At 37.7% G+C, this 26,397-nt stretch overlaps 1 protein-coding gene across 3 annotated transcripts in view; it reads left to right on the top strand.

The window, feature by feature from the left end:
- Ptbp3 (polypyrimidine tract binding protein 3) overlaps positions 1-26,397 on the top strand; it is a 142,065-nt gene that overhangs the window by 52,902 nt on the left and 62,766 nt on the right. For all 3 annotated transcript variants that reach the window (XM_045148708.1, XM_045148705.1, XM_045148701.1), the window contains 2 exons: positions 13,197-13,366; positions 26,193-26,339. In XM_045148708.1, coding sequence (XP_045004643.1) covers positions 13,197-13,366; positions 26,193-26,339 — 317 coding nt within the window. The remainder of the gene's footprint in view (positions 1-13,196; positions 13,367-26,192; positions 26,340-26,397) is intronic.

Raw genomic sequence — 26,397 nt, 5'->3', positions numbered from 1 at the left:
TTTTAAGAGAGGGGAAGGGTCTAGGAAATTTGTTTTTATTCTTATGTGCTTGTCTAGTTATAATTCTGGAATTCTGTTTTGAAGGAAGAAAAGTAAGATACTAAAAGGACTACTGCTATTAGTCTCAGTCACATATACATTCAACCATGTATATATAATGTATTCATCTTTTATACATTTATTTATAGCTTTACAATTACATTAAAATATATCCATGGCTTGCTTCTTATATGCTATGTTAATACTGTCATAGTTTCATAAATAAGTAGACCACATGATCAGCACCCAGATCATGAAGCAGACCATCACTAGTATTCCCTAAAACTCCTCCTCTTGCATTTTCCATTCTTATCCCCCTTCCTAGTATATTACTACCCTGATTTCTCATAGCATAGATTAGGGTTTTTTAAAATAAGAAAATACAATACATCGTTTATTATTGGAGTAAGTAAGGCTTAAGGTACAGATATGCAAGGATTAGAAAATGGCTAATACAATTTAATTCTTGCACATACTAGAAAGAAGCAAGAAAATGCACCTGGATAATAGGATAGTAATAAAATCACTATATATACATGTGTGTATGTATATAAACATTTGGTTTTTCGAGTTATGATCTTGCTCTAGCCCAGGCTGATCTGGAGTTCACTCTGTAGTCTCAGGTGGCCTGGAATTCACAGCATCCTTCTACCTCTGCTTCCTAAGTTTGGGATTAAAGGCATGTGCCACCATGCCCAGCTAAAATCAGTATATTTTAGTCATTCAATTCAAACCCACAGAATTTACCCATTAAAGAATATATATAAGACTTGAGAGATGGCATAGCCACGAAAGTCACTTGCTTGTTCAGTTCAGTTACCCAGTTACTGGGGCTGGAGAAATGGCTCAGCAGTTACGACACTTGCCTGCAAAGACTAATGACCTAGGTTCTATTCCCCAGTATCTACAGAAGGCCAGATGCACAGAGATATATATCTGTTCTTCATTTGGCCCGGCTAGAGGCCCTAGTGTGCCCATTCTCTCTCTCTCTCATCTTTCTTTCCTCTCTCTTACTCTTTCTGTCTCCTTGCAAATATATATGTGTGTGTATATATGTATATGTGTGTGTGTGTGTGTGTGTGTGTGTATAATTTTTTTTTTTTTTTTGTAATGGCCCAGTACCCACATAAAAGCAGATACACAATGTGCGTGCGTCAGACTTCATTTGCAGTCTTGGCCTTCATGTTTACAACCTCCTCCATAAATGAGTTTTTTGTTGTTTGTTTGTTTTCGAAGTAGGGTTTCACTCTAGTCCAGGCCTTGACCTGGAATTTACTATGTAGTCTCAGGGTGGCCTCCAACTCTCAGTGATCCTCCTATCTCTGCCTCCTGAGTGCTGGTATTAAAGGTGTACACTACCATGCCCGGCTCAAGAGTATTTTTTAAAATAAAAAAGATTATATTTAGCCAGGCGTGGTTGCATATGCCTATAATGTTATCACTCAAAAAGATGAGGGCAATAGGATCAAGAATTTAAGGCCAGTCTGGGCTACCATGAGATTCTTTTTGTTGTTGGTGGTGGTGGTTTTTCAGGGTAGGGTCTCACTGTAGCCCAGGCTGACCAAAAATTCACTATGTGGTTACAGGCTGGCCTTGAACTCACAGTGATCCTACTACTTCTGCCTATCATATGCTGGGATTAAAGGTGTACACCACCACAACCTGCTATGAGATTCTTACCTCCAAAAAAAATCCACAAAAAATATATTTATATATCTTCTGGGACTAGGTATATAGCTCAGTGGTGGAGTGATTGCACTGAAAAATAATGATAAATATGTATATAGCATAACTTAAAGATTCCACAAGGACAGAATTGTTAAAAAATAATCTTACATGTAGATAGCCTCCAACTAGCAAATAGTATTGCAGTCTTATGTTCTAAAAATTGGAAAATACCCAAAAGAATTGGTCTGGAGATAAAGATCACTGTAAGCACTTACTTGCCTGGTATATGCAAGGCACACTGTAAATTAGTTTGTGTGTGTGCACACGTGTTTAAATTTTATATAAACAAACCAGTAAATAGACCATAGATCTTTTTGTCTGGTGTCTTTCATTCAACATTATGCTTTAGGCTGGCCCAGAACTAGCAGCTCTTCTCCTTTCCCACCTTTTGGAATGCTGACATTACAGGCATGTAGCAACTAGACTGTCCAGGGAATAATTTATTTCCAGTGCCTTTTAAAGAGTCTATTTTACCTTAATCGACTCCTAAGTTGTTGTTCTTTATTTTGTAACATAGTATAATACAAAGTTAATTTTCAAGACCATGAGATACTGTTTTCACATCCATCAGGATAACAGTTGCATTAAAAAAAAAAAGAAAGAAAAAGTAGAACCTGGTGTGGTGGCACACGCCTTTAATCCCAGTACTTGGGAGGCAGAGGTAGGAGGGTTGCTGTGAGTTCAAGGCCACCCTGAGACTACATAATGAATTCCAGGTCTGCCTGAGCTAGAGTGAGACCCTACCTTGAAAAAACCAAAAAAGTAAGAGAGGAATTGATAATATGGGAAATAAACCTTCATGTACTGTCATTGTAAGATGGTATGAACTATGAACAAAGTAAGGTAGTTCCTTAAAACATTTAAAATAGGAAGTTGTTAATAAAAAGTAAATTAATTTTTAAAAATGTTAAATGAAAAAATAAACATTGGGGCTGGAGAAATGGCTTAGTGGTTAAGGCACTTGCCTACAAAGACAAAGGACCCAGATTGGACAGATTGGATTCCCCAGGATCCATGTAAGCCAGATGCACAAGGGGGTGCACTCATCTGGAGTTTGTTTGCAGCCGCTGGAGGCCCTGTGCATCCATTCTCTCTCTCTCTTTCTCCCTTCCGCTCTCCTTCCCTGCCTACTTCTCTCTCTCTTTCTCTTTCTCCTCCCCTATTTCTCTCTCAAATAAATAAAGAAAAATTTAAAAAAATTTGTATATGAAAGAACTAAAGGCACACTCTAAGAGACATTTGCACAACATACTTGTTGCAGCATTTTCACGAAAAGAAATGGAAACAGCCTAAATGTGCACAAGGCTTAATGTAAATATGGTATATGCATACAGCAGAGTGTTATTCGACCTTAAGAGAAATTCTTTATTATATACTACAACATAGATGAACCTTGAAGACACTCTGCTGAGGAAAGTCAATTACCTACAAAAAAAAGTCCCCCCTCTCTCCCTCCCTCCCTCTCTTACTCTTTCAAATAAGTAAGTAAGTAAATTTTTCTTTTTCTTTTTTTAAATTTTATTTAATTTAATTTATTTATTTATTTGAGAGCAACAGACAGAGAGAAAGACAGATAGAGGGAGAGAGAGAATGGACGCGCCAGGGCTTCCAGCCTCTGCAAACGAACTCCAGACGTGTGCGCCCCCTTGTGCATCTTGCTAACGTGGGACCTGGGGAACCGAGTCTCAAACCAGGGTCCTTAGGCTCCACAGGCAAGCGCCTAACCACCCCAAATTTTTCTTTCAAAAGGGGGGTCTGGAGAGAGAGCTTAGAGTTGAAGGTGTTTGCTTGCAAAGCCAAAGGTTCCTGGCTCAATTCTCCAGGATCCACGTAAGCCAGATGTACTAGAAAGCACAAGCATCTGGAATTTATTTGCAGTGCCTAGAGGCCCTGGAGTGCCCATTGTCCCCTCCCCCTCTCTCCCTCTCTCCCTCCCTCTGTTTTTCTCTCTCTCAAATATTTTTTTTAAATCCTAAGTGATTTCCCTTGTATGATATATCAAAGACTGAAACAGTTGAATCACAAGTTAGAATCGGTAAGAAACGATGGAAAAGGGGCTTTATTATACAATGGATAGAGAATTTGTTTTACATGATGAAATAACAATGTACAGAATTCCCAGTTCTGTATTACATCCTTAACAGACATGCCACTATTGTACCTGTTGGCTCTTTTGGCCTGGCTGGCCAAATCTAAGGCTTGCAGTGTCCACTGTTGAGTATCTCCACTGGTGATTTCTTTCTCTCCCATTGAACTGCATGCAGCATAGGTTTTCCCAGCCTTTTGTCAGCTGGTCTACATGGAGGAGGTTTTCAGTTCAGCTCCAGCAGGATTTGTCAGTGACCTTGCAGCCCATTATGTGGAGTCTTCAGCAGTATGGCCTTATCTTCTATTCTTGGTGGGAAGCCGAGGGCCTCAGCAATAGCCTGTAATGTTTTGGGGGCATCAGGGACCTCCCTGGCCAACAGCTCACTGGAAGGTATCCCATCTCTGGCACTGATATTTTTCTCGTGGCCACTGCAAACAAACTCCAGATGCATGTGCCCCCTTGTGCATCTGGCTAACTTGGATCCTGGGGAATCAAGCCTTGAACCATGGTCCTTGAGCTTCACAGGCAAGGGCTTAACTGCTAAGCCATCTCTTCAGCCCTCAAAGTAGTTTTAATATGCATTTCTCTGATGGGCAAGGATGTAGAACACTTTTTGAGATGTTTATGTTTATATGCCTTCTGTATTCCATCCTTTTAGAATTCTCTATTTAGTTTCATAGCCCATTTTTTAATTGGGTTGTTTGATTTCTTATTTAGTTTTTGGAGTTCTTTGTATATTCTGGATATGAATCCTCTGTCAGTTGTATAGCTGGCAGATTTTCTCCCTTTCTGTAAGTTGCCTGTTTGCTCTATTCACAGTGTCCTTTGCTGTACAAAAGCTTCATAATTTCATGAGATCACAGTGGTTGATTTGTGGTGTTATTTCTTGAGCAACTGGGGTTATAGTCAGAAAGTCATTGCCTATGCCAATATTGAAGGGTTTCCTCTAGTAGTTTCAGAGTTTCAGGTCTGATATTAAGGTCCTTGATCCATTTGGACTTGATTGTTGAACATGGAGAGAGGCAAGAATCTATTTTCATCCTCCTACATAATGATAACCAGTTTTCCCTGAACCACTTGTTGACAAGGCTGTCTTTTCTGCAATGATGTTTTTTCACCAAAAATGAGATGGATTTACATCTGGGTCTTCCATTTTGTTCCATTGATCTACATGTCTGTCTTTGTACTAGAACTGTGCTGTTTTTGTTACTATGGCTTTGTAATGTAGCTTAAAGTCAGGTATATTGATACTGCCAGCCTTATTTTAGTTGCTCAAAATTGTTTTGGCTATTTGAGGTTTTGTGTGCTTCCAAATGAATTTTGGGATTGTTTTTTCTATTTCTGAAGAATACCATTGGGATTTCGATAGGAAGTGCATTAAATGTGTAGGTTGCTTTTGATAAGATTGATACTTTCACAATATTGATTCTTCTAATCCAGGAGCATGGGATGTCTTTCCATTTCCTAGTGTCTTCTCAATTTCTCGCTTGAGTGTTTTAAAGTTTTCATTTCAGAGATTCATCACTTCCTTGTTTATATTTACTCCAAGGGGCTTATTTATTTTTTGAGGTAATTGTGAATGAGAGTCATTCCCATATTCATCCTCTGCATGTTTGTTGTTAGTATATAGAAAAACTATTGATTTCGGTATATTTATTTTGTATCCTGCTCATTTGCTAAAATTTTGTGTTTATCAGCTCTAGTAGTTTTCTGGTAGTCTTTAGGGTCCTTTATGTATAGAATCATATCTGCAAATAATAAGTTGATCTCTTTTTTTTTTTTTCCAATTTGTATTCCTTTTATGAGTGTCTCTTTTCTTATTGCTATAGCTAAGACTTCAAGTACTATATTGAATAAGAGTGGAGACAGTGGACACCCTTGTCTTGTTCCTGATTTTAGTGGAAAAGCTTCAAGTTTTCCCCCATTTAATATTATGTTGTCTATAGGTTTTTCATAAATGGTCTTTATTATGTTGAGATATATTCCTTCTATTCCCAGTTTCTGTAGGACTTTTACCACGAGGGGATGTTGAATTTTGCCAAATGCCTTTTCTGCATCTATTGAGATGATCATGTGATTTTTGTCCTTTAGTCCATTTATGTACTATGGTACACTTATCGATTTGCATATTTATTTTGAACCATCCCTGCATCTCTGGGATGAAGCCTATTTGGTTGGGGTGAATGATCTTTATTGATATATTCTTATATTTTGTTTGTCAATATTTTGTTGAGAATATTTGCATCTATGTTCATGAGGGAGATTGGTCTTGTAATTTTTTTTTGTTCTGTCTTTGTCTGATTTTGGTATTAGGGTGATGCTTGCTTCATAGTAGGAAATCGTTAGTATTCTTCCTTTTCTATTTCATTTAAAAGTTTAAGAAGCATTTAGTGTTTATGGTTGGAATGTTTCTGTAATCAGTATAAAGTGACCTTCTTTATCTTTCCTCACTAATGTTGATTTGAAGCCTATCTTGTCAGATACTAGGATAGTAACACCTGTGTGTTTCCTAGGCCCATTTGCTTGAAATCCTGTTTTCCATCCTTTAACCCTAAGACAGTGCCTATCTTTTCTTGAGTGATGAGTTTCCTGGAGGGAACAGTTGGCAGGATCCTGCCTTTTAATCCAGTCTGCAAACCTGTGTGTTTTGATTTGGGGCATTGAGTCCATTAATATTAAAAGTTTTTGCTTAAAGGTTTGTATTTCTTAAAGGTTTTTAAGTCTCGCCATTCTTCTTGTTGTGTAGTGCTTCCTGTTTTCCCTTTACTCTCTTGTTTTAACTGTCATTTGAGTGTGGTTTATTGTTTCCTGTTTCCTCATGTGTATGCTTTACTTTCTCTTCAACTTGGAGTATCCCTTCAGGTATTTTCTGTAGAACTGGTTTAGTTGTCATAAATTCCTTTAGCCTGTTTTTGTTGTAAAATGTCCTTATTACTCCATCAGTTTGGATAGATAGCTTTGCAGGATAAAGTAATCTTGATTGACAGTTGTTATCTTTCAGGATTTGTTGAGTAATCTGCTGTTATCCTGATGGGCTTACCTTTATAGGTGACTTGCTTTTTCTCTCTTAACTGCTTTCAATATATTTTCTTTGGTTTGCATGTTTAGTAGTTTAATAATAATATGATGAGGAGAGGTTCTTTCCATGTTTTGCCTGTTTGGTCTTCTAAAAATTTCCTGTATCTGCATTGGCATTTCTTTCCCAATTTGGGGAAATTTTTCTTCTGTGATTTTGTTGAAAATGCCTACTATACCTTTGGAGTTAAATTCTTCTCCTTGTACAATACCCTGAATTCTTATATTCAAATATCTTGAAATTCCCATTCATACCTTCATATTAACTTGTCTTTTTCTTTGTTGGGTTGTATTAGATCTCCCACCTGGTCTTCTGGTTTACATATTCTGTTCTCTCTTTCGTCCATTCTACTGGTGAGACTTTATACAGAGTTTTTTATTTGACTTACTACATTTTCCAGTGCTGGTATTTCTGCCTGATTTTTTTTCAGTGTTTTTATTTCCTTACTTATGTCTTGTAAAGACTTCCTTATTTTATTAAGCTGGTTTCCTGTGTTCTCTTTCAGGAGTTTGTTTTCTTTGCTTTCTTTGAGTATAGATAAAATCATTTTTTAAAAAAATCTTTGTCAGGCATTTCATCTAAAATATTCTCATTGGTGGTCATTTCTGATGGATTTAAAATTTTGGGTGGGATTGTATTGTCTTGATTCTTTGTGTTTCTTATAATGTAGCAATTTTTGCATCCTGAGTTAATTTGATGCTTGCATTTTCTAAATATCTGTAGTGTTCTTAGATGTTAGAAATCCCACTTTATATATCTCTAGGGTAGGAGTTTTAGGTGCTGAGTGTAACTCTTGTACTTCAATCCAACCGCAGAAGTAATTCTAGTTGTTGAATTTGCCTGCTATTCAAGTATTCTAGTGGGCTGGGTGGAACAGTTTACTGGCAAATTCTAAAATTGAACTGATCAATATACACATGCAAAGCTGGGGTTGGTGGTGCCCTCCTTTAATCCCAGCACTCATAGGCAGAGAGGTAGTAGGATTGCTATGAGTTTGAAGCCACCCTGAGACTACATAGTGAATTCCAGGTCAGCCTGAGCTAGAGTGAGCCCCTACCTCGAAAAACCAAAAAAATAAAAAATACACACATGCACACACACACACCCACCACCCCCACACACCCACCCAGCATAGAGTATGCAAGTGTGGACATTAAAATCAACAGATAACCTTATAAAGCCAAATTCCCTAAGGGTATGTGTTGCTCTGCATCCTTAATCCTGTCACCTGGGAGGTTGAGATTTCTGTTCTGAAATGGGTTCCAGGTTAGCCTGGGTCTGAATTAGACCCTGTCCCCAAAAATCCCGGAAGAAAAAAGACAAAACCTCTATAAATCTGAAAGCAGCAAAGGCAACAATAGTCAACCCCCAAACACAGCTTAATTGAGAATGGTAAAGCCAACAACGAATATGCAACCCATAACCTGCCCTGACATTGAAAGAGAGACTAGCACTTCCAGTGCAGGCCTATGCACCTGCTTTTTTGTCAGTCGAGCTTGTTACCTTTTAGGGTGGCTTCCAATCTCACCAATGCTGAGTGCCCACCTTGATCCCTTCATGTTGTGCTGTGGAGCTGGTGTTCTGATCAGCTGTACTGAATGCCCTGCCACCAGGGGCTGAATGAGTTTTCTGAAGGTTCCTGGTTCTTACAGTTGGGGGGAAGAGTGCTGGAAGCCTGGAGTTGCATTGTACCTGTTCAGCTTGTCCCACCTGTATCCCCTTCAGCAGCTCCTCAGCTGGTCTTTGCTGTCTCCCCTTCAGGTTTCTTGACTTTGGGAGGATGCTGATGCAGCTGGAAAATCCCCTTGTTTAGGCTCTGCAGCTCGGCACTGGGCCAGCATGTGGATCTGCATGGATCGGGTTCAAGCACCTTAGCAGGATTCTGGCCAGGTTCCTCCTTTCTGATAAAACTTGGTCTCTCCTGCTTCCCCAATGTGGCCCATATTAACTTCTGCACCTTTACTTTTTGGAAGAAGAGTGTATTTTGCTGTGATTTTCCTTAAATCCCTCCCTAGGCTGGTTTGGCGTGATTCCTATGCCATTAGTGTACCTGGAAAAGAATTTTATTCTTTTTTTAAAATTTATTTTCATTTATTTTTGGGGGAGAGAGAGATTAGGCACACCAGGGCCTCCAACCACTGCAAGCAAACTCCAGATGCATGTGCCATCTTATGCATCTGGCTTATGTGTGTTCTGGGGAATCAAACTTGGGTCCTTAGGCTTTAGCAGGTGAGTGCCTTAACTGCTAAACCTGCTTTCCAGCCTGAATTTTATTCTTAGTAAGAAACAAAGCTGTAGAGAGTACTAATGAAGGGCTGGAGGGATGGCTTAGTAGTTAAGGCGTTTGCCTGCAAAGCCAAAGGACCCAGATTTGATACCCTAGGACCCACATTGGCCAGATACAAAAGGGGGTGCATGCTTCTGGAGTTCATTTGCAGGGGCTGGAGGTCCTGCCACACCCATTCTCTCACACACTCTTTCTTCTCTTTCAAATAAAGAAAGAGAGAAAAAAGGAAAAAAAGAAAGTACAGATGAAAAACCCAAAGAAAAGCATTTGCTGAAATTATATAGACAATAAAGTCAACATACATAATCAGGTGTATTTTTATTGATTGATGTATTTATTTGTGAATGACAGTGAGAGAATATGGGCATGCCAGGGCTTCCAGCCACTGCAAACAAGCTCCATATGCATATGCCGGTTTGTGCATCTGGCTTATGTGAGTCCTGGGGAATTGAACCTGGGTCCTTTGGCTTTGCAGGCAAGTGCCTTAACTGGTAAGACTGTCTCTAGCTCCAATTATATTAAAAAATTGTGGGTTTTTTTGTTTATTTTTTTTTTTTTGTTTATTTGAGAGCAACAGAGAGAGAGAGAGAGAGAGAGAGAGAGAGAGAGAGAGAGAGAGAGAGAGAGAGAAAGAGAGGTGTGATGATGATGAATGGGAGTGCCAGGGCTTTCAGCCACTGCAAATGAACTCCAGGTGCATGTGCCACCCTGTGCATCTGGCCTGCGAGGGTCCTGGAGAATCGAGCCTTGAACTGGGGTCCTTAGACTTCACAAGCAAGCGCTTAACTGCTAAGCCATCTCTCCAGCCCCCAATTATATTTTTATATCCTATCAATCCTTGTAAATTTTTAAAGTGTGATTTATAAGTCCATTAAGATTTATGATATGGGCTGGAGAGATGGCTTAGCGAATAAGGCACTAGATTGCAAATCCAAGGATTCAAGTTTGATTCCCCAGCACCCACATAGTGGTGCATGCTTTTGGAGTTCTTTTGCAGTGGCTAGAAGCCCTGGCACTCCCATATTCTCCCTCCCACCTTCTCTGTCTCATAACTAAATAAAAAATGTATTAAGAATTAGGATATACTAGAACTGTGGGTAGTGGTACACACCAGTTGTCTCAGTTGTTTGAGAAGCTGAGGCAGATTGATTGCTTGAACATAGTATAGGCAGTATAGCAAGACTTGGTCTCAAATAATCAAAAGAAATTGAAGTGTTGCGAGATTTATGTATCAAAACATATGCAAGATTATTATAGTGAAAACTATACAACACTGCTGAAACTAAAGACTCTGATAAATGCAGAGATGCTGCTATGCTTGTGGATGAGTCACAATTGTCAGTTGTGAGTTCTTCCTGAATAAGTACTTGACTTTAGGAGTTTCTATAAAACTATAGTAGTATATATAGTAGTGTGGTAGTACTAAATGATAGACATTTAGATTATTCAAGCAGGATAGAACATACTGCCTAGGACTGCAGACTTTGTAGGGCAGCTGTTGCAAAGGGATACTAGGTAACTTTTTGGGATAATGATTGGGTGTTATGTAGATAAACACATCTGCAATTTGTGACAGATTCCCCTAGTTAAGAGGTGGAAAAATAAGAATTCATCTGTTTGGCTTGTCTTTTTTAACAGCATCCCTTTATGTAATGTAGCCCAGATTACCCTTGAACTCTTAGTCCTCCTCCCTTAGCATCTTCAGTGCTAGGATTACAGAGGTAGGCCATTATGTAGCTGGAATACATGAATTTAAAAACCTGTTGGGCATAGTGGTTCACACCTATAATACCAGCATTTGGGAGGTTGAGGTAAAAATTAGATGATGTGTTTGCACTGGAGAGATGGTGCTATGCCCAGTTCCCTCCCCCCCTTCCAGTAACCACCAAGGAGAACCAAGCATGCATGCAAAAGCAAGAAGCTTTATTTCGGGCTTAAGCTTGAACTCTTGACTTCACCAGCGCAGTGGATCTGTACAAGAGCTCTGAGCAGCAGGGCGTCAGGTTTTTTTATGGGGATTTGAACAAAGAAGTAGGGAGAAGTAGGGGAACGGTTACATGATTGGTTGATTTAAGCAGTAACTGCACTTGTATTTTTCTGATAGGCTTAGGATACTGGTGGACAAAGCTGGTGGCAGGGAGCTAGGGGGATTCCAAGCAGATTAGGTAATCTTTATTGTGATTGGCTATGTGTATTTGAGGAACTTTAAGCAAACTTATTTTAAGCAAACTTATCTATGACCACAGGAACACATGGTGCAGACAGTCTATTTCCCCTTATCAGGAAACTGACCTTGCCGGAAAGCAGAAACTTAGGCGTATTGATGATTCTGAGGCTTGTTGTGGCTTCCTGAGTCCTTCAATGGCTCAGCAGTTAAAGGCACTTTCTTGCAAAGCCTGATCCCCAGGGTTCAATTCCCCAGTACCCACATAATGCCAGATGCACAAACTGGCACATGCATCTGGAGTTCATTTGCAGTGGCATACTCATTATCTCTCTGCCTGCTCCCACCCTCAAATAAATAAAAATATTTTTTAAAAAGATGGAGCTAGAGAGATGGCTTAACGGTTAAGGTGCTTGCCTGTGAAGTCTCAGAACTTGTGTTCAAATCTTCAGGTCCCATGTAGCCAGATGCACAGTGATGCAAGCTGCAAAGTTGCACATTCACACAAGGGTGTGGGGCACATGCATCTGAAGTCAATTTGCAGCGACTGAAGGCTCTGGTGTGCCCTTCTCCCTTCCTTTATCTCCCCTTTTCTCAAAAAATAAATAAATACAAAAGATGGGGTCAGGTATGTTATGTTTCGTTCTAGCATTTGGGAGGCAATTAGGAGGTTCCCCATGAGTTTGAGGGCACTCTGAGACTACATAGTGAATTCCAAGTCAGCCTGAGCTAGAGCAAGACCTTATTTCAAAAAACAAAACTGTGGGGAGGGAGGGTGATAGTGGGATGGGAAGGAAGGAAGGAAGGAGGGTGGGTGGGTAGGTGGGAGAAAGAGAGGGAAGAAAGTAAGTATGTTTAAGGACTGTTTGGGGTATATAACAAAACCTTGTCTCATAAAACCAAGCCTTGGGGATGTACCTACATGTAGAGCAGTTGCCTAGCATTTGGAAAATCTTTGATTTAATCCCCAGCACTGCCAAAATGTAAAGAATTAGACATACTTCTTCCATATACATCTTTCAGAACATAATGATGAATGATCATTTAATAAATAATCTTCATTGTTATTTGGAAAATATAGCTAAATTTATAGAATCCAAGTATCATTAAAAATTATATAAGCCCTCCCCCCCCCAAAAAAAAAACCCACTTTACCTTCTGGGCAGTACATATTACATATTCAGTAAATATGTGTTTGCCCATTACTGGTTATATACATAAGATATGTTCTGGATTCAGAGAACATTGGGAACAAGTGTTGTCTTGGGTGTTACGTTATTCACATAAGTTAACAGGTTCTCTGTCGCACATTTGGGTATAGAATATTGCTGTTTAGTTTTTATATGTTCCTTGGGAGTTTGGAAAGGTTTTTTCTCCCTTAGTGACAAGGTATTTAGTACTTACAAGCATTAGAATGAAACTTTTAGGATATATGAACAATGTCAACAGGAAATTGGATTTTTTCAGCTTTATTGTGAAAAATGAAATCAGTGGTACAACCATTCATTCACCTATATGTGGTCAGTTCTTTGATAAATCCATCATTATGTGATATAGGATTATATATGAAGCAGTATAATACTTTTGCTTAAGCAATTAGGCTTCACATTTAAAAGATAAACCCAAGAAAGGCTTCATTATAAAGTGGTTGGTTTCTTTGTTTCATATGTGCTTTGCCTCATCAGCCCCCATAGATGCTAGTTCCTTAAACTTCAAATCTTGAAACTCTAGAGGATCAACTTTGAGAATATATTTAATATACTCTATCAACCCAAATTAATTTCAGTAATTAAAATTTTTTTTTGTTTTTTAGCTAACGGGAATGACAACAAGAAATTCAAAGGAGATAGACCTCCCTGTTCACCCTCCCGTGTTCTACATCTTCGCAAAATTCCATGTGACGTCACCGAAGCAGAGGTCATATCATTAGGCCTACCATTTGGCAAAGTAACTAATCTTTTGATGTTAAAAGGAAAAAGCCAGGTATGTAATACTTAAAGATTGACACAGAGTGGTTACTTTCCTGAGTGTTAGTGTTTCAAATAATCATTATTTTCTTGAACTTAGAATTTAATTAACAAGTTAAATATTTATTTGAGAGATGGTTTTTATTTTACTTTGACTGGTCTTAAACCCATGAGCTCTAGTGATTTTTTTTTTTAATTAATTAATTAATTTATTTGAGAGTGACAGACACAGAGAGAAAGACAGATAGAGGGAGAGAGAGAGAATGGGCGCGCCAGGGCTTCCAGCCTCTGCAAACGAACTCCAGACGTGTGCACCCCCTTGTGCATCTGGCTAACGTGGGACCTGGGGAACCGAGCCTCAAACCGGGGTCCTTAGGCTTAACCGCTAAGCCATCTCTCCAGCCCGTGATTTTTTTTTTTTTTTTTGAGGTGCATCTGCTTTATATGGGTTCTGGGGAATCAAACCTGGGTCCTTTGGTTTTGCAGGCAAGTTCCATAACTGCCAAGCCATCTCTCAAGCCCATAAACTGTTTTAACAAGTTTTTTTTTTGTTTTTTTTTTTTAAAGATAGGATTTTGCTCTAATCCAGGCTGACCTGGAATTCACTATGTCATCTCAGGGTGCCCTCGAATTCATGCCACTTCTCCTACCTAGCCTCCTAAGTGCTGGGATTGAAGGTGTGTACCACCATGCCCAGCTCTAGTGATCTTAATAAATCATCCTCCCAAGGAAGTGGGACTATAGGAGTATGTGCCATCTTTCTAGTTCTTCAACTTATCTTGTTTCATAAGTTTTATTTAATAATCATATATTAATTGAAATTTTAAAAAAATATTTCACGCAGAGAGAGAGAGAGAGAATGGGCATACCAGGATCAGCAGCCACTGCAAACAAACTCCATATGCTTGTGCTACTGTGCATCTGGTTTTACATGGGTACTAGAGAATCAAACTTGGGTTGTTAGGCTTGCCTTAGCCACTGACCATCTCTCCAGCCTACTTAAATATTAATTTAAAAATCTTTAAACTTTTTGTATGACAGGAAGTAACAAAAATAGTAATAATAGGATACAGGCTTATCTCATATATACTGACTTGTGGTCATTTCCTTTGGTGACATTTGCTGTATTTTATTTTATATTTTCTATTATGGGGTGATTTATGAGAGGAGGTATAACTTATACTTCATTTGACCATTTTGTAAGCTTAAAAGAGCTAATTGGCTTTTAAATGAGATGGGGTTGTACAGCACCTTAGTCTGTAAAACAGAATTGATGGTTCAACTGAATATGCCAAACGATACACACACACACACACACATATTTTTGAGGCAAGCTCAACAGACACTTTTTTTTTTCTATGATGCATGCACCACCATGTTCATGTGGCTTACCTAGATCATGTGGAATCAAACCTGGGTCCTTTCGTTTTGTAGGCAAGTGCTTTAACCACTGAGCCATCTCCCCTGCCTCCAACTGAAACAAAACTTTAAAGTAGATTTATTCATAGTAGGTACTTCAATTGTAAGGGTTAAATGCTTCCTTATTACACATATTTAGGTAAATAGGGATTGTTCTGTTTTGTTTCTTAATAGTGGTTTCTGTGAATCTCCTCTTTTTAAAATATTTAAAGGCAAGCTTTTAATCACTAAACCATCTCTTCAGCCCTCCTCTTCTACTTTCATTCATTTATTTGTGTGTGAGAGAAAGGTAGATAAAGAAACTGGTCATACCAGGGCCTCCAATCTCTGCAAACAAACCTCAGACACTTGTGCCAACTTGTGCATCTGGCTTAACATGGGTCCTGGGGAATTGAACATGGGTCCTTTGGCTTTGCAAACAAGCACTTTAACTGCTAAGACAGCCTTCCTCTGTATAGAGGGGGAAAAAACTGTCTTTTGTGATATTTACCTGTTCAACATAAGTTGATTCTGTTTATACTTGCGTTGGTTTCTTGTAGCCAGTTAAGAGGACAGTTTGAAAACAGTAACCTTCATAAACTTAACAGTATGTATATTTTAGATGTAGAGTCAAGGTAGGTTTTTCAATAATTTGAGAGATGAAAGAAAACATTCAGTGTATGAATTAATACGCCTTTAAATTTATTTTTAACTGATATATACACATATAAAAATGACACATGAAGGGCTAACATATGATGCATTCATACATAGATATATTTAAGTCAGATTAAAAATGCCTCCTTAAACATACCTGTCTTTATTTTTTCCCTCCTCCCTTTTTTTTTTCCGGGGGTGGGGGTGGGGTGGGCAATGCTGTTTGTTGATCCTATGGCCTTATGCTAAGCAAGTGGACTACATCCCCAATCATTACTTCTTTATGATGAAAATATTATAAATTCTTTACTAGGTTTTTGAAATATATAGCTCTTTATGATTATCTGCAACTACTTTATTGGACAACAGCCTATTAAAATTTCTTACTCCTATCTAATTTGAACTTAGTACACATTGATTACTTTTCCTTAAGTCTCTCTCATTGTTCTACTGTAAACTTGTATGACATCAGCTTTTTAAGACTGCACATATAACTACACCATGTAATACTTGTCTTTCTGTGCTGTGTATATTGATCTTCTGTTCTAATCCATAATCCATGTTGTCAAAAATGACATGATGACCTTTTTAAAACAATTATTTTATTGTGTTGTATTATTTTATTTTATTTTTTGTTTTTTGTTTTTTTGAGATAGGGTCTCACTGGCCCAGGTTGACCTGGAATTCACTGTGTAGTCTCAGGGTGGCCTCGAACTCACAGCGATTCTCCTATTTCTGCCTCCCAAGTGCTGGGATTAAAGGCATGTGACACCACATTTGGCTGAATTTCTTTCTTTCCTCATTCTCTTCCCCTGACTTCACTTTAGCCTTTTCACCCGCATTAATCTGTTCTTTTACTTACATATGTACAACACCATCCTTTTAAGTTCCCCTCTCCCTCCCTTTCTATTCCTTTTATATCTCCTTTCTAGCTTACTAGCCTCTGCTACTGAGTTTTATTCCTGCTCACATAGAAGTCCAATCATTTGTACCTAGGATCCACATATGAGAGAGAACATGTGACATTTGGCTTTCTGGTCCTGGGTTATCTTACTAAGTGTATACTTTCCAGATCCATCCATTTTCCTGCAAATTTCATAACTTCATTTTTCTTTACTACTGAATAGAACTCCATTGTATAAATGTGCCACATCTTCATTATCCACTCATCAGTTGAGGGACATCTAGGCTGGTTCCATTTCCCAGCTATTGTGAATAGAGTGACAGTAAATGTGGTTGAGCAAGTATCTCTAAGGTAGTGAGACGAGTCTGTAGGATATATGTCTAGGAGTGGTATAGCTGGGTCATATGGTAGATCTGGAACCTCCACACTGATTTCCAAAATGGTTGAACCAGATTGCATTCCCACCAACAATGTAGAAGGGTTCCTCTTTTTCTGTATCCTCGCCAGCATTTATAGTCATTTGTTTTCATGATGGTAGCCAATCTGACAGGAGTGAGATAGAATATCATTGTACTTTAAATCTGCATTTCCCTGATGACTAGGGATGTAGAACATGTTTTAGATGCTTATAAGCTATCATTGTTTCTTCTTTTAAGAACTCTCTATTTAGTTCCATAGCCCATTTTTTAATATTTTATTTTTATTTATTTATTTGAGAGAGAGATACAGAAGTATGCTGGGAAAGAGAGAGAGAGAGAGAGAGAGACAGACAGACAGACTGAGAATGGTGCTCTAGGTCCTCCAGACATTGGAAATGAACTCCAGGTGCATGCACCCCCTTGTGCATCTGGCTTACATGGGTCCTGGGGAATCGAACCTGAGTCCTTTGGCTGTGAAGGCAAGCCCCTTAACCGCTATCTCTCTAGCCCATAGCTCATGTTTTGATTGAGTTGTTTTCATTTCTTACTTAATTTTTTGAGTTCTTTGTATATCCTAGATACTAATCCTCTGTCAGATACAGAGCTGGCAGATTTCCCCCCATTCTGTAGTTTGCCTGTTTGCTCTATTCACAGTGTCCTTTGCTGTACAAAAGCATTGTAATTTCATGAGGTCCCAGCAGTTGGTTTGTGGTTTTGTTTCCTGAGTAGTTGGGGTTACATTTAGAAAGTCTTTGCCAATACCAATATATTGAAGGATTTCCCCTACTTTTTCCTATAGCAGTTTCAGAGTTTAAGTTCTGATATTAAGATCTGTGATCCATTTGGACTTAATTCTTGCTCATAGAGAGAGATGAGGATCTGTTTTCATCCTTCTACAGATACATATCCAGTTTTCCCAGCACCATTTGCGGAAGAGGCTGTCTTTTCTCCAATGAGTATTTTTTGGCATTTTTGTTGATGATCAGATGGCTGTAGCTACCTGGACTTATATCTGGGTCCTCTATTCTGTTCCATCGATGGGCCCTTCTACTTTTGTGCCAGTACCATGCTGTTTTTGTTTCTATGGCTCTGTAATACAGGTTAAAATCAGGAATGGTGATACCATCAGCCTTATTATTATTATTATTTCTTTTTGCTCAAAATTGTTTTAGATATTTTGAGGGTTTTTTGTGCTTCCAAATGAATTTTAGGATTGTTTTTTCTATTTCCATGAAGAACGCCATTGGAATTTTGATGGAGATTGCATTAAATGTATAGATTGCTTTTGGTAAGAGCGTTTTAAATTTTTCATTGTAGAGATCCTTCACTTTATTGGTTAGGTTTATTCCAAGTACTTTATTATTATTATTATTGATGCAATTGTGAATGGGAGTGATTCTCTGATTTTATCCTCTGTGTGTTTGTTGTTAGCATTTAGGAAGTCTACTGATTTCTATGTGTTTATTTTATATCCTGCTACATGGCTATAGGTGTTTATCAGCTCTTATAATTTGCTGGTAGAATCTTTAGTGTCCTCTATGTATAGAATCATGTCATCTGCAAATAATGATAACTTGATCTCCTCCTTTACAATTTGTAACCCTTTTATGTCTCTTGCCTTATTTCTATGGCTAAGACTTCTAGTACTAGACACCCTTGTCTTGTTCCTGATTTTAGTGGAAAATCTTCGAGTTTTTATCCATTGAGTGTTACGTTGTAGGTCATTTTGTCATAAATAGCCTTTATTTTTGTTTTTTATATTTCATTTATTTATCTATTTAAGAGACAGAAAGAGGAGAGAGAAAGAGAAAATGGATACTCCAGGGCCTCCAGCCACTGCAAACGAACTCCAGAATCATGTGCCCCTTGTGCATCTGGTTTAGGAATTGAACCAGGGTCTTTAGGCCTTGTAGGCAAGCACCTTAACTGCTAAACCATTTCCCCAGCCCTCTAGTTTCCTTCCTCCCTTCCTCCCTTCCTTTCTCCCGAGGTAGGGTCTCACTCAGGCACTCTGGTCCAGGCTGACCTGGAGTTAACTATGTAGTCTCGGGGTGGCCTTGAACTCACAGTGATCCCCCTACCTCTGCCTCCTGAGTGCTGGGATTAAAGGTGTGCGCCACCATGCCTGGCTCTAATTTCTTAATATAGGCACTTAGAGCTATAAATTTCCCTCTTAGAACTGCCCTAATTTTGTCCTAAAGGTTTTGGCATGTTGTGTTCTCATTATCATTCGACTCTATGATTTTTTAATTCCTTCTTGATGTTTTTATTCACCCATTTATTATTTAGTAGTGTATTGTGTAGTTTCCATGATTTTGTGTATGCTCTATAGCTTTCCTTGCTATTTATTTGTAGTTTGATCCCATTGTGATCAGATAGAGTGCAAAAAATTATTTCAATTTTCCTGTATTTGCTGAAATTTGTTTTGTGTCCTAATATACGATCTATTTTGGAGAATGTTCCATGTGCTGCTGAAAAGAATGTGTATCCTGCAGCATTTGGGTGAAATGTCCTGTATATATCTGTTAGGTCCATTTGTTCTATGACCTCATTTAATCCAGGTGCATCTCTGTTTGTTTTTTGCTGGGATGACCTGTCAATTGATGTCCCACTATAACTGTCTTTGGTGTTATCTGTGATCTTCATTCTATTAGAGTTTATTTGATGAAGTTGGGATCCCCCATGTTAGGTGCATGTTTAGGATTATAATGTCCTCCTTTTGGGGTTTGCCTTTTATCAGTATAAAGTGACCTTATCTTTCCTAATTAATATTAGTCTGAAGTCTACCTTGTCAGATATTAGGTTAGCAACCCCTGCTTATTTCTTGGCGCATTTGCTTGAAACACCATTTTCCAACCTTTCACCCTAAGATAGTGTCCATCCTTTGTAGAAAGGTGAGTTTCTTAAAGACCAGAAGTCGAAGGATCCTGCTTTTTAACCTAGTCTGCAAACCTATGTCTTTTGGTTGGGGCATTGAGGCCATTGATACTGAGTTATTATTGAAAGGTATGTATTTATTTTTGCTGTTTTTCTTGTTTTGTAGTTCTTCCAGCTTTACCTTTGCTCTTTTGTATTAACTAGTATGTGAGTATGGTTTGTTTTTTCCAGGTTCTTTATATGTGTACTTTTCCTTCTCTTTAGCATGGAGGATCCTTTCAAGTATTTTCTGTAGAGTTGGTTTTGTCTTCAAATATTCCTTTAGCCTGCTCTGTTGTGGAATATCCTTATTTCTCTGTCTATTTGAATGGATAGCTTTGCAGGATAAAGTAACCTTGGTTGACAGTTGTTACAGAACGTGGAACACATCATTCCAAGCCCTTCTGGCTTTGAAAGTTTGTGTTGAGTGATCTGCTGTGATCCTGATGGGCTTACCTTTGTGTTTGACTTGATTTTTTTCTCTAATGGCTTTGAATATATTTTCTTTCGTTTGTATGCTTGGTAGTTCAATTATAGTATGGCATGGAAAGGTTCTTTCTGGGTTTTATTTGGTGTTCTAAAGGCTTCCTGTATCTGCATTGGCATCTCTTTCCCAATTTGGGGGAAGTTTTCTTCTATGATTTTGTTGAAAATGCCAATTATGCCTTTGGAGTGAAATTCTTCTCCTTCTACTATACCCTGAATTCTTATGTTTGATCTTTTCACAGTGTCCTGAATATCTTGAAATTCCCATTCATATTTTCATATTAGTTTGTCTTTCTCTTTGTTGGACTATATTAGATCTGCCACCTGGTCTTCTAGTTTAGATATTCTGTTCTCTTCCTTCATCCATTCTATTGGTAAGATTTTCTACAGAGTTTTTTATTTCATTGACTTATGTTTTTCATTGCTAGTAATTCTGACTGTTTTCTTTATTGTTTCTGTTTCCTTATTTGTGTCTTGTACACCTTCTTACTTCATGAAATTGGTGACCTGTGTCTTTGATTACTTTAATTTCTTCTTTGATATCTTTGAACATATTTATAATCATTCTTTTGAACTCTTTCTCAGGCATTTCCTCTAAATCAGTCATTTTTAATGTATTAATATTTTTGGTGGATTTATATTATCTTTATTTTTTGTGTTTCTTGTATTACAATGTAGCAATTTTTGCATCTTAGATTAATGCTTACATTTTCTAATTATCTGCACTATTTTTTTTAAATTTTTATTAACATTTTTCATGATTATAAAATATATCCCATGGTAATTCCCTTCCTCCCCACCCCCACAGATCTGCACTATTTTTAGATGTATCAATCAATCTGATGTTATATATCTTCAGGGTAGGAACTTAAGGTGCTAGGTGTGGCTAAGACTCTCAGAGTAACCAGAAATGTGACCCTAGGTGTTGTGTTTAACTGCTATGAGAGTATTCAAGTAGGCTGAGTAGAACAAAATACAGGCAAATTCTAAAATTTAAACAATGTAAACATTCCATGAAAAACATTACAGAGTATTTATGCAAGAATAGGTTTTATGACAACCAGATCCTCTAACAAAGTCACAGCTCCTAAGGATCTGTGTGTTGTCCCATACCCTTGTCAACTGGGAGTCTAAGATTTCTGTCTGTAGAGAGTTCCATGTCAGCTTGTGACCATTTAAGAACTTTCCCCTATGAAGGACAGAAGAGGAAACAAAGGCACTATAAATCAGGAAGCAACAAATGAAAAGCCCAAAATATAGCTTATTTAAGAATAGCAAATCCAACCACCCATCAGGTTTAACATATAATTTATCCTGGCATGGAAGGTGCAATTAACAGTTCTGATTCAAGCCTATATACCAGGCTTATATGATGGGAACTGACATGGTATAATCCCAGTTACCTTTTGGGATGGCTTTGGTCTCAATTATGCTGTGTAACCGCTTGGGTCCCTCTTTGCTGTGCTGTGGCCATTCTTACTGGAGTGAGATAACAGCTCAATGTAATTTTGGTTCACATTTCCCTGATTAGTAGTATAGTGGTATTGAGCATTTTTCCCTGTGCCTGTTGACCATTTGTTTGTCTTCTCTTGGAAATGTCTGTTTATGGCTGTTGCTGTATCTTTATGCTCCTTTCTTGAAACAGAGTCTGTAACCCAGGCTAACTTTTAGATTTCTACTTGAGACTTGACCTGACTTAATCCATTTTCTTTAATAAACTACTTAATATCCTATTGAATTTAGATGAGGTTACTAAGGTCTAGAGAAATTAAGAAGCATTTCTTAGTATTCAGCCTTTATGCTTGCATGTTTCTTAGATATGATGGGTGGCTTCACTTAAATCCTATTTCCTACTACTGAGAATTGTATGGTCTGTAGAGTTTCAAAAGAGAGGCTGCATGACCACATTAATTATCTGTGAGAGACTAGGAGTTGTATAGCTGGGTTTATAGTAGTTCTGTTTCTAATTTTTTGAGATACTTACATATGGATTTCTTTATGGTTGTACCAGTTTGACCACCTACACACTGTGGTTGAAGGTTCCTCTTTTCATACATTCTTGCCAGAATTTGTTGCCATTTTTCTTTATGAAAACCATTCTGTTTGGGGTAAGATGATATCTCAAAGTTGTTTTGATTTGCATTTTCATGATGATTAGGGATCATGAACATTTTAAAAGTACTTTTTGGCCATTTGTGTTGTTGTCAACATTCTGTCCATTTCACTAGCCTATTTGTTGATTGTCAAATATATGCTTTTTGGTCTTTACTTTTTGTAGTTGTTTGTAAATTCTGGCTATTTGCTCCTTGTCTGAAATATAGCTGGCAATGTTTATTTTATTTATTTATTTTTTTTGGATTTTCAAGGTAGGGTCTCACTCTAGCTCATGCTGATCTGGAATTCACTATGAAGTCTCAGGGTGGCCTCGAACTCATGGTGATCCTCCTACCTCTGCCTCCCGAGTGCTGGGATTAAAGGCGTGTGCCACCACGCCCGGCTTTTATAGCTGGCAATGATTTTACATGTGGCATTTTAGATTCTGTATGCTCTTAGAAAAACTTCTGTGACAGAAATTGTTTCACACATTATTCAGCTTTTTTATGACTAATGTCAGAAATTTTTCTAAATGTTAATCCCTTGTGAGAAATTGGGAAAGATATGTCCTAGCCACACAGTGAATATTGTTGGAGTTCATAAATTCTTTTTTGAATGATAATTGCAAATTAGATAGTTAGAAACTGTTGCTGTGGCTGTTTATGTTGCCTGGATGAATTTTATCCTCTTATCTTGAAAACCCACCCAAAAAATGTATGTTATTGATAGAGTGAATAAGTTTAAAGCACCTCCTGAAAATTTATACCTTTTAGATGCGTAAATGAATCAAAACCAGTTTTGTTCCTGTAACATAGTGGAATTTTGTTTATTCATTGGTTGTGATATTTCATCCACTATCATGGATTTATGTAACTGCTTCACGAAATATTGTAGCCAGATGAAGAATTTTAGTTGTTTCAGTCATGACATTTGGTTCATACAGCTAAAATAATATTCAGCATCTCTCCAGTTTCTTTATGGAAGTTTGTGTGGAAATAGGTTACAGTTAAGGTAAAAATAAAGTTACATTTATAGATATTTGATACTTTGTATATTCAATAAATTTTCTGACTAAAAATATTCACACATGAACTTTAAATGGTTGATATTTGATTAAATGCTGTTTGTAGTAAGAGAAAATTTGTGTTGGTGTTTATCAGAAATTACTTTAAAAAAATTTATGTATTTATTTGCAAGAAGAGAGCCTCTTACAGCTGCAAACAGACTCCAGAGGTGTGTACCACTTTGTGCATCTGACTTTACCATGGGTATTAGGGAATCAAACCAAGGTTGTTAGGCTTTGCAGTCAAGTGCCTTAACTGCTGAGCCATGTCTCCATCCCCAGAGGTTATTCTTGAATATTAAATTTGACATACTCTTTTTTTTTTTTTTTAACAAGAGTCCTACATTTTAAAATTTTTATTTATTTGAGAGTGACAGACAAAGAGACAGAGAGAGAGAGAGAGAGAGGGAGGGAGGGAGGGAGGGAGGGAGGGAGGGAGGGAATGGGCACACGGGCCTCCAGCCACTGCAAATGAACTCCAGATGCATGTGTCACCTTGTGCATCTGGCTTACGTTGGTCCTGGGGAATCGAGCCTTGAACCAGGGTCTTTAGGCTTCATAGGAAAGTGCTTAAACGCTAAGCTATCTCTCCAGCCCCTAAATTTGACAAACTCTTATAGGCAGTTCCAAGTGCTAATAACAGTCAGTACATGTTTATTAAAGCTGTCTTCTTCAAAAAGTCACTAAAACAGGAGACAGACTATTACTTTAAAGCTTTAAGTATCTTATTCCCATCACTGAAGTTTTAATTAACAGTTCTAACAGTAGAAGTTCTGTGTTATTCTTCAGATGTCTAATATTAGTACGGTAATTATAGATACCAAATAGTCTGTCTGGAGGATCTAAAGCTATTTTATTTTCTAATATTTCCAAATCTTGTATATTATATATATATACACACATATATATCTGTATCTGTATGTTTAAGAAACTCTCAACACTTAGAATTGAAGTTTTATGCCCTAGAGCATTAGTTAGATCCATGTGAGTTTTCAGTAAAGGATGGGCTATAATAATGAATAAAGGTGGTAGGGGTATGCTAACAAAATTTTCTTCACTGGGCTTGGAGGAAGGTGGATGTGTTGAAGTGGGTATGAAATAAGGGACTGTCTTGGTACCTTAAGTTAATGCTGTCTACTAACTATGCATATTTGATATCACAGTATGTTAGGTTGGAATTTTAGATGCCTTTTAAAGGAATGTTCATCAAATACTCAAAAGTATAGTGTTATTAAAGAAATACGGAAATTCCCAAATTACACTCTTTAATGGTAATTGTTTGAAGTGATTGTGTGTGTGTGTGTGTGTGTGTGCGCGCGCGTGCGCACACATTTGCACAGTCATGCACACACACGGATGACTAACACATATGTAGAGATATAAACATATACAAACACATAAAACAAGGAAACATAGTCTGTTTATATGTAACTTATTTCACAGAGCAACATGGGTATTGTTTGTAATCATTTTTAAAAATCATACAAAATTAACTGTGTGTGCTATCATTTTGAATGTATTGTCTTTAGAAACTGAAATTTAATAGCTCTTTTTTGCACAATTCCAGACAGACCACCTAACAGGAACTCTTCCTAAAAATTATTTAATTTTGAGCCACATAGGAGAGACTTAGATTTTTTAGGTAATAGTTTATATTGTAGAAGAAGAAACTGGGGCTCAAAGGTGTTAGCAGTCAAGTTATTATAACTAAGTGTAGATTTAAATCTGATTGCTACCATGTCTTGATAATTCTCATTCCCTGCTATGAGATTAGATATGTAAGACCCTTGTTAGAAAGGATGAAATAGTAAGAACTCCCATTAGAGGGGGGAAAAAACAAAGAATCTTCTAATTAATTTAATTTATAAATAACTGCTCTGTGTAAAGTGAAGGTAGAACAAACTATTATACCCTGTTTTATTTGAGAATTTAGTTAGAATGACATATTTTTTAATTTTTTTGTTCAATTTTATTTATTTATTTGAGAGTGTGAGAGAGAGAGAAAGAGAATGGGCACGCCAGAGCTTCCAGCCAGTGCAAGTGAACTCCAGATGCATGTGCCCCTTGTGCATTTGGCTAACATGGGTCATGGGGAGTCGAGCCTTGAACCGGGGTCCTTAGGCTTCACAGGCAAGTGCTTAACTGCTAAGCCATCTCTCCAGCCCTAGAATGATATTTTTTTTTAATTTATTTATTTGAGAGCGACAGACACAGAGAGAAAGACAGATAGAGGGAGAGAGAGAGAATGGGCGCGCCAGGGCTTCCAGCCTCTGCAAACGAACTCCAGATGCGTGCGCCCCCCTGTGCATCTGGCTAACGTGGGACCTGGGGAACCAAGCCTTGAACCGGGGTCCTTAGGCTTCACAGGCAAGCGCTTAACCGCTAAGCCATCTCTCCAGCCCTAGAATGATATTTTTAAGCCCATTGTCCCATCTTATTTTCCAAATGACTTTTGGATGCTTTTTTGAAAACTGTTTTATTTGCCCCATGAATTCTTCTGTGAACTAGAGTCCTTTAGCCTCAAGATTTTTACAGAAAGCTATTAAATTGTAGCCTCTAAAAACTTCAATTTACAATGAAAATGCACACATTTATTCTTGTACTTACGACTAATTTTAAGATTTTTAGAAGAAATAAGAATTCCTTCTCCCACCAAAAAAACTCACATAAAATCATTTAATCAGCTGTCAAGTTTTAAACCCTTCATTGAACTCTACTTTCTAGCTATATTTCTAATTAGTATTCATGATATACTTAGAAGCAAAGATTTTGTTTTTATCCTCTTGAGGGAACTGTCATTTCTATTTAGAATGTATTCATTTAGAGTAATTTAGAATGATAGAATAGTTCTAAACTGTCCTTTTAAAAAGATAATCTTTTCTTTATCTTCTTGTGTTTATTGCAGGCTTTCTTAGAAATGGCTTCTGAGGAAGCTGCTGTTACTATGGTAAATTATTACACTCCTGTTACTCCTCATCTTCGAAGCCAGCCTGTTTATATTCAGTATTCCAATCACAGAGAACTTAAGACTGACAATCTGCCTAATCAAGCTGTAAGTATTAAAGGCATCTTTAAAAATGATATACTAATAAATGATATCATAACTTAAA

This window comes from Jaculus jaculus, chromosome 1, assembly GCF_020740685.1.
Source record: "Jaculus jaculus isolate mJacJac1 chromosome 1, mJacJac1.mat.Y.cur, whole genome shotgun sequence".
Lineage (NCBI taxonomy): Eukaryota > Metazoa > Chordata > Mammalia > Rodentia > Dipodidae > Jaculus > Jaculus jaculus.
This window is presented reverse-complemented; position numbering and strand designations above follow the sequence as displayed.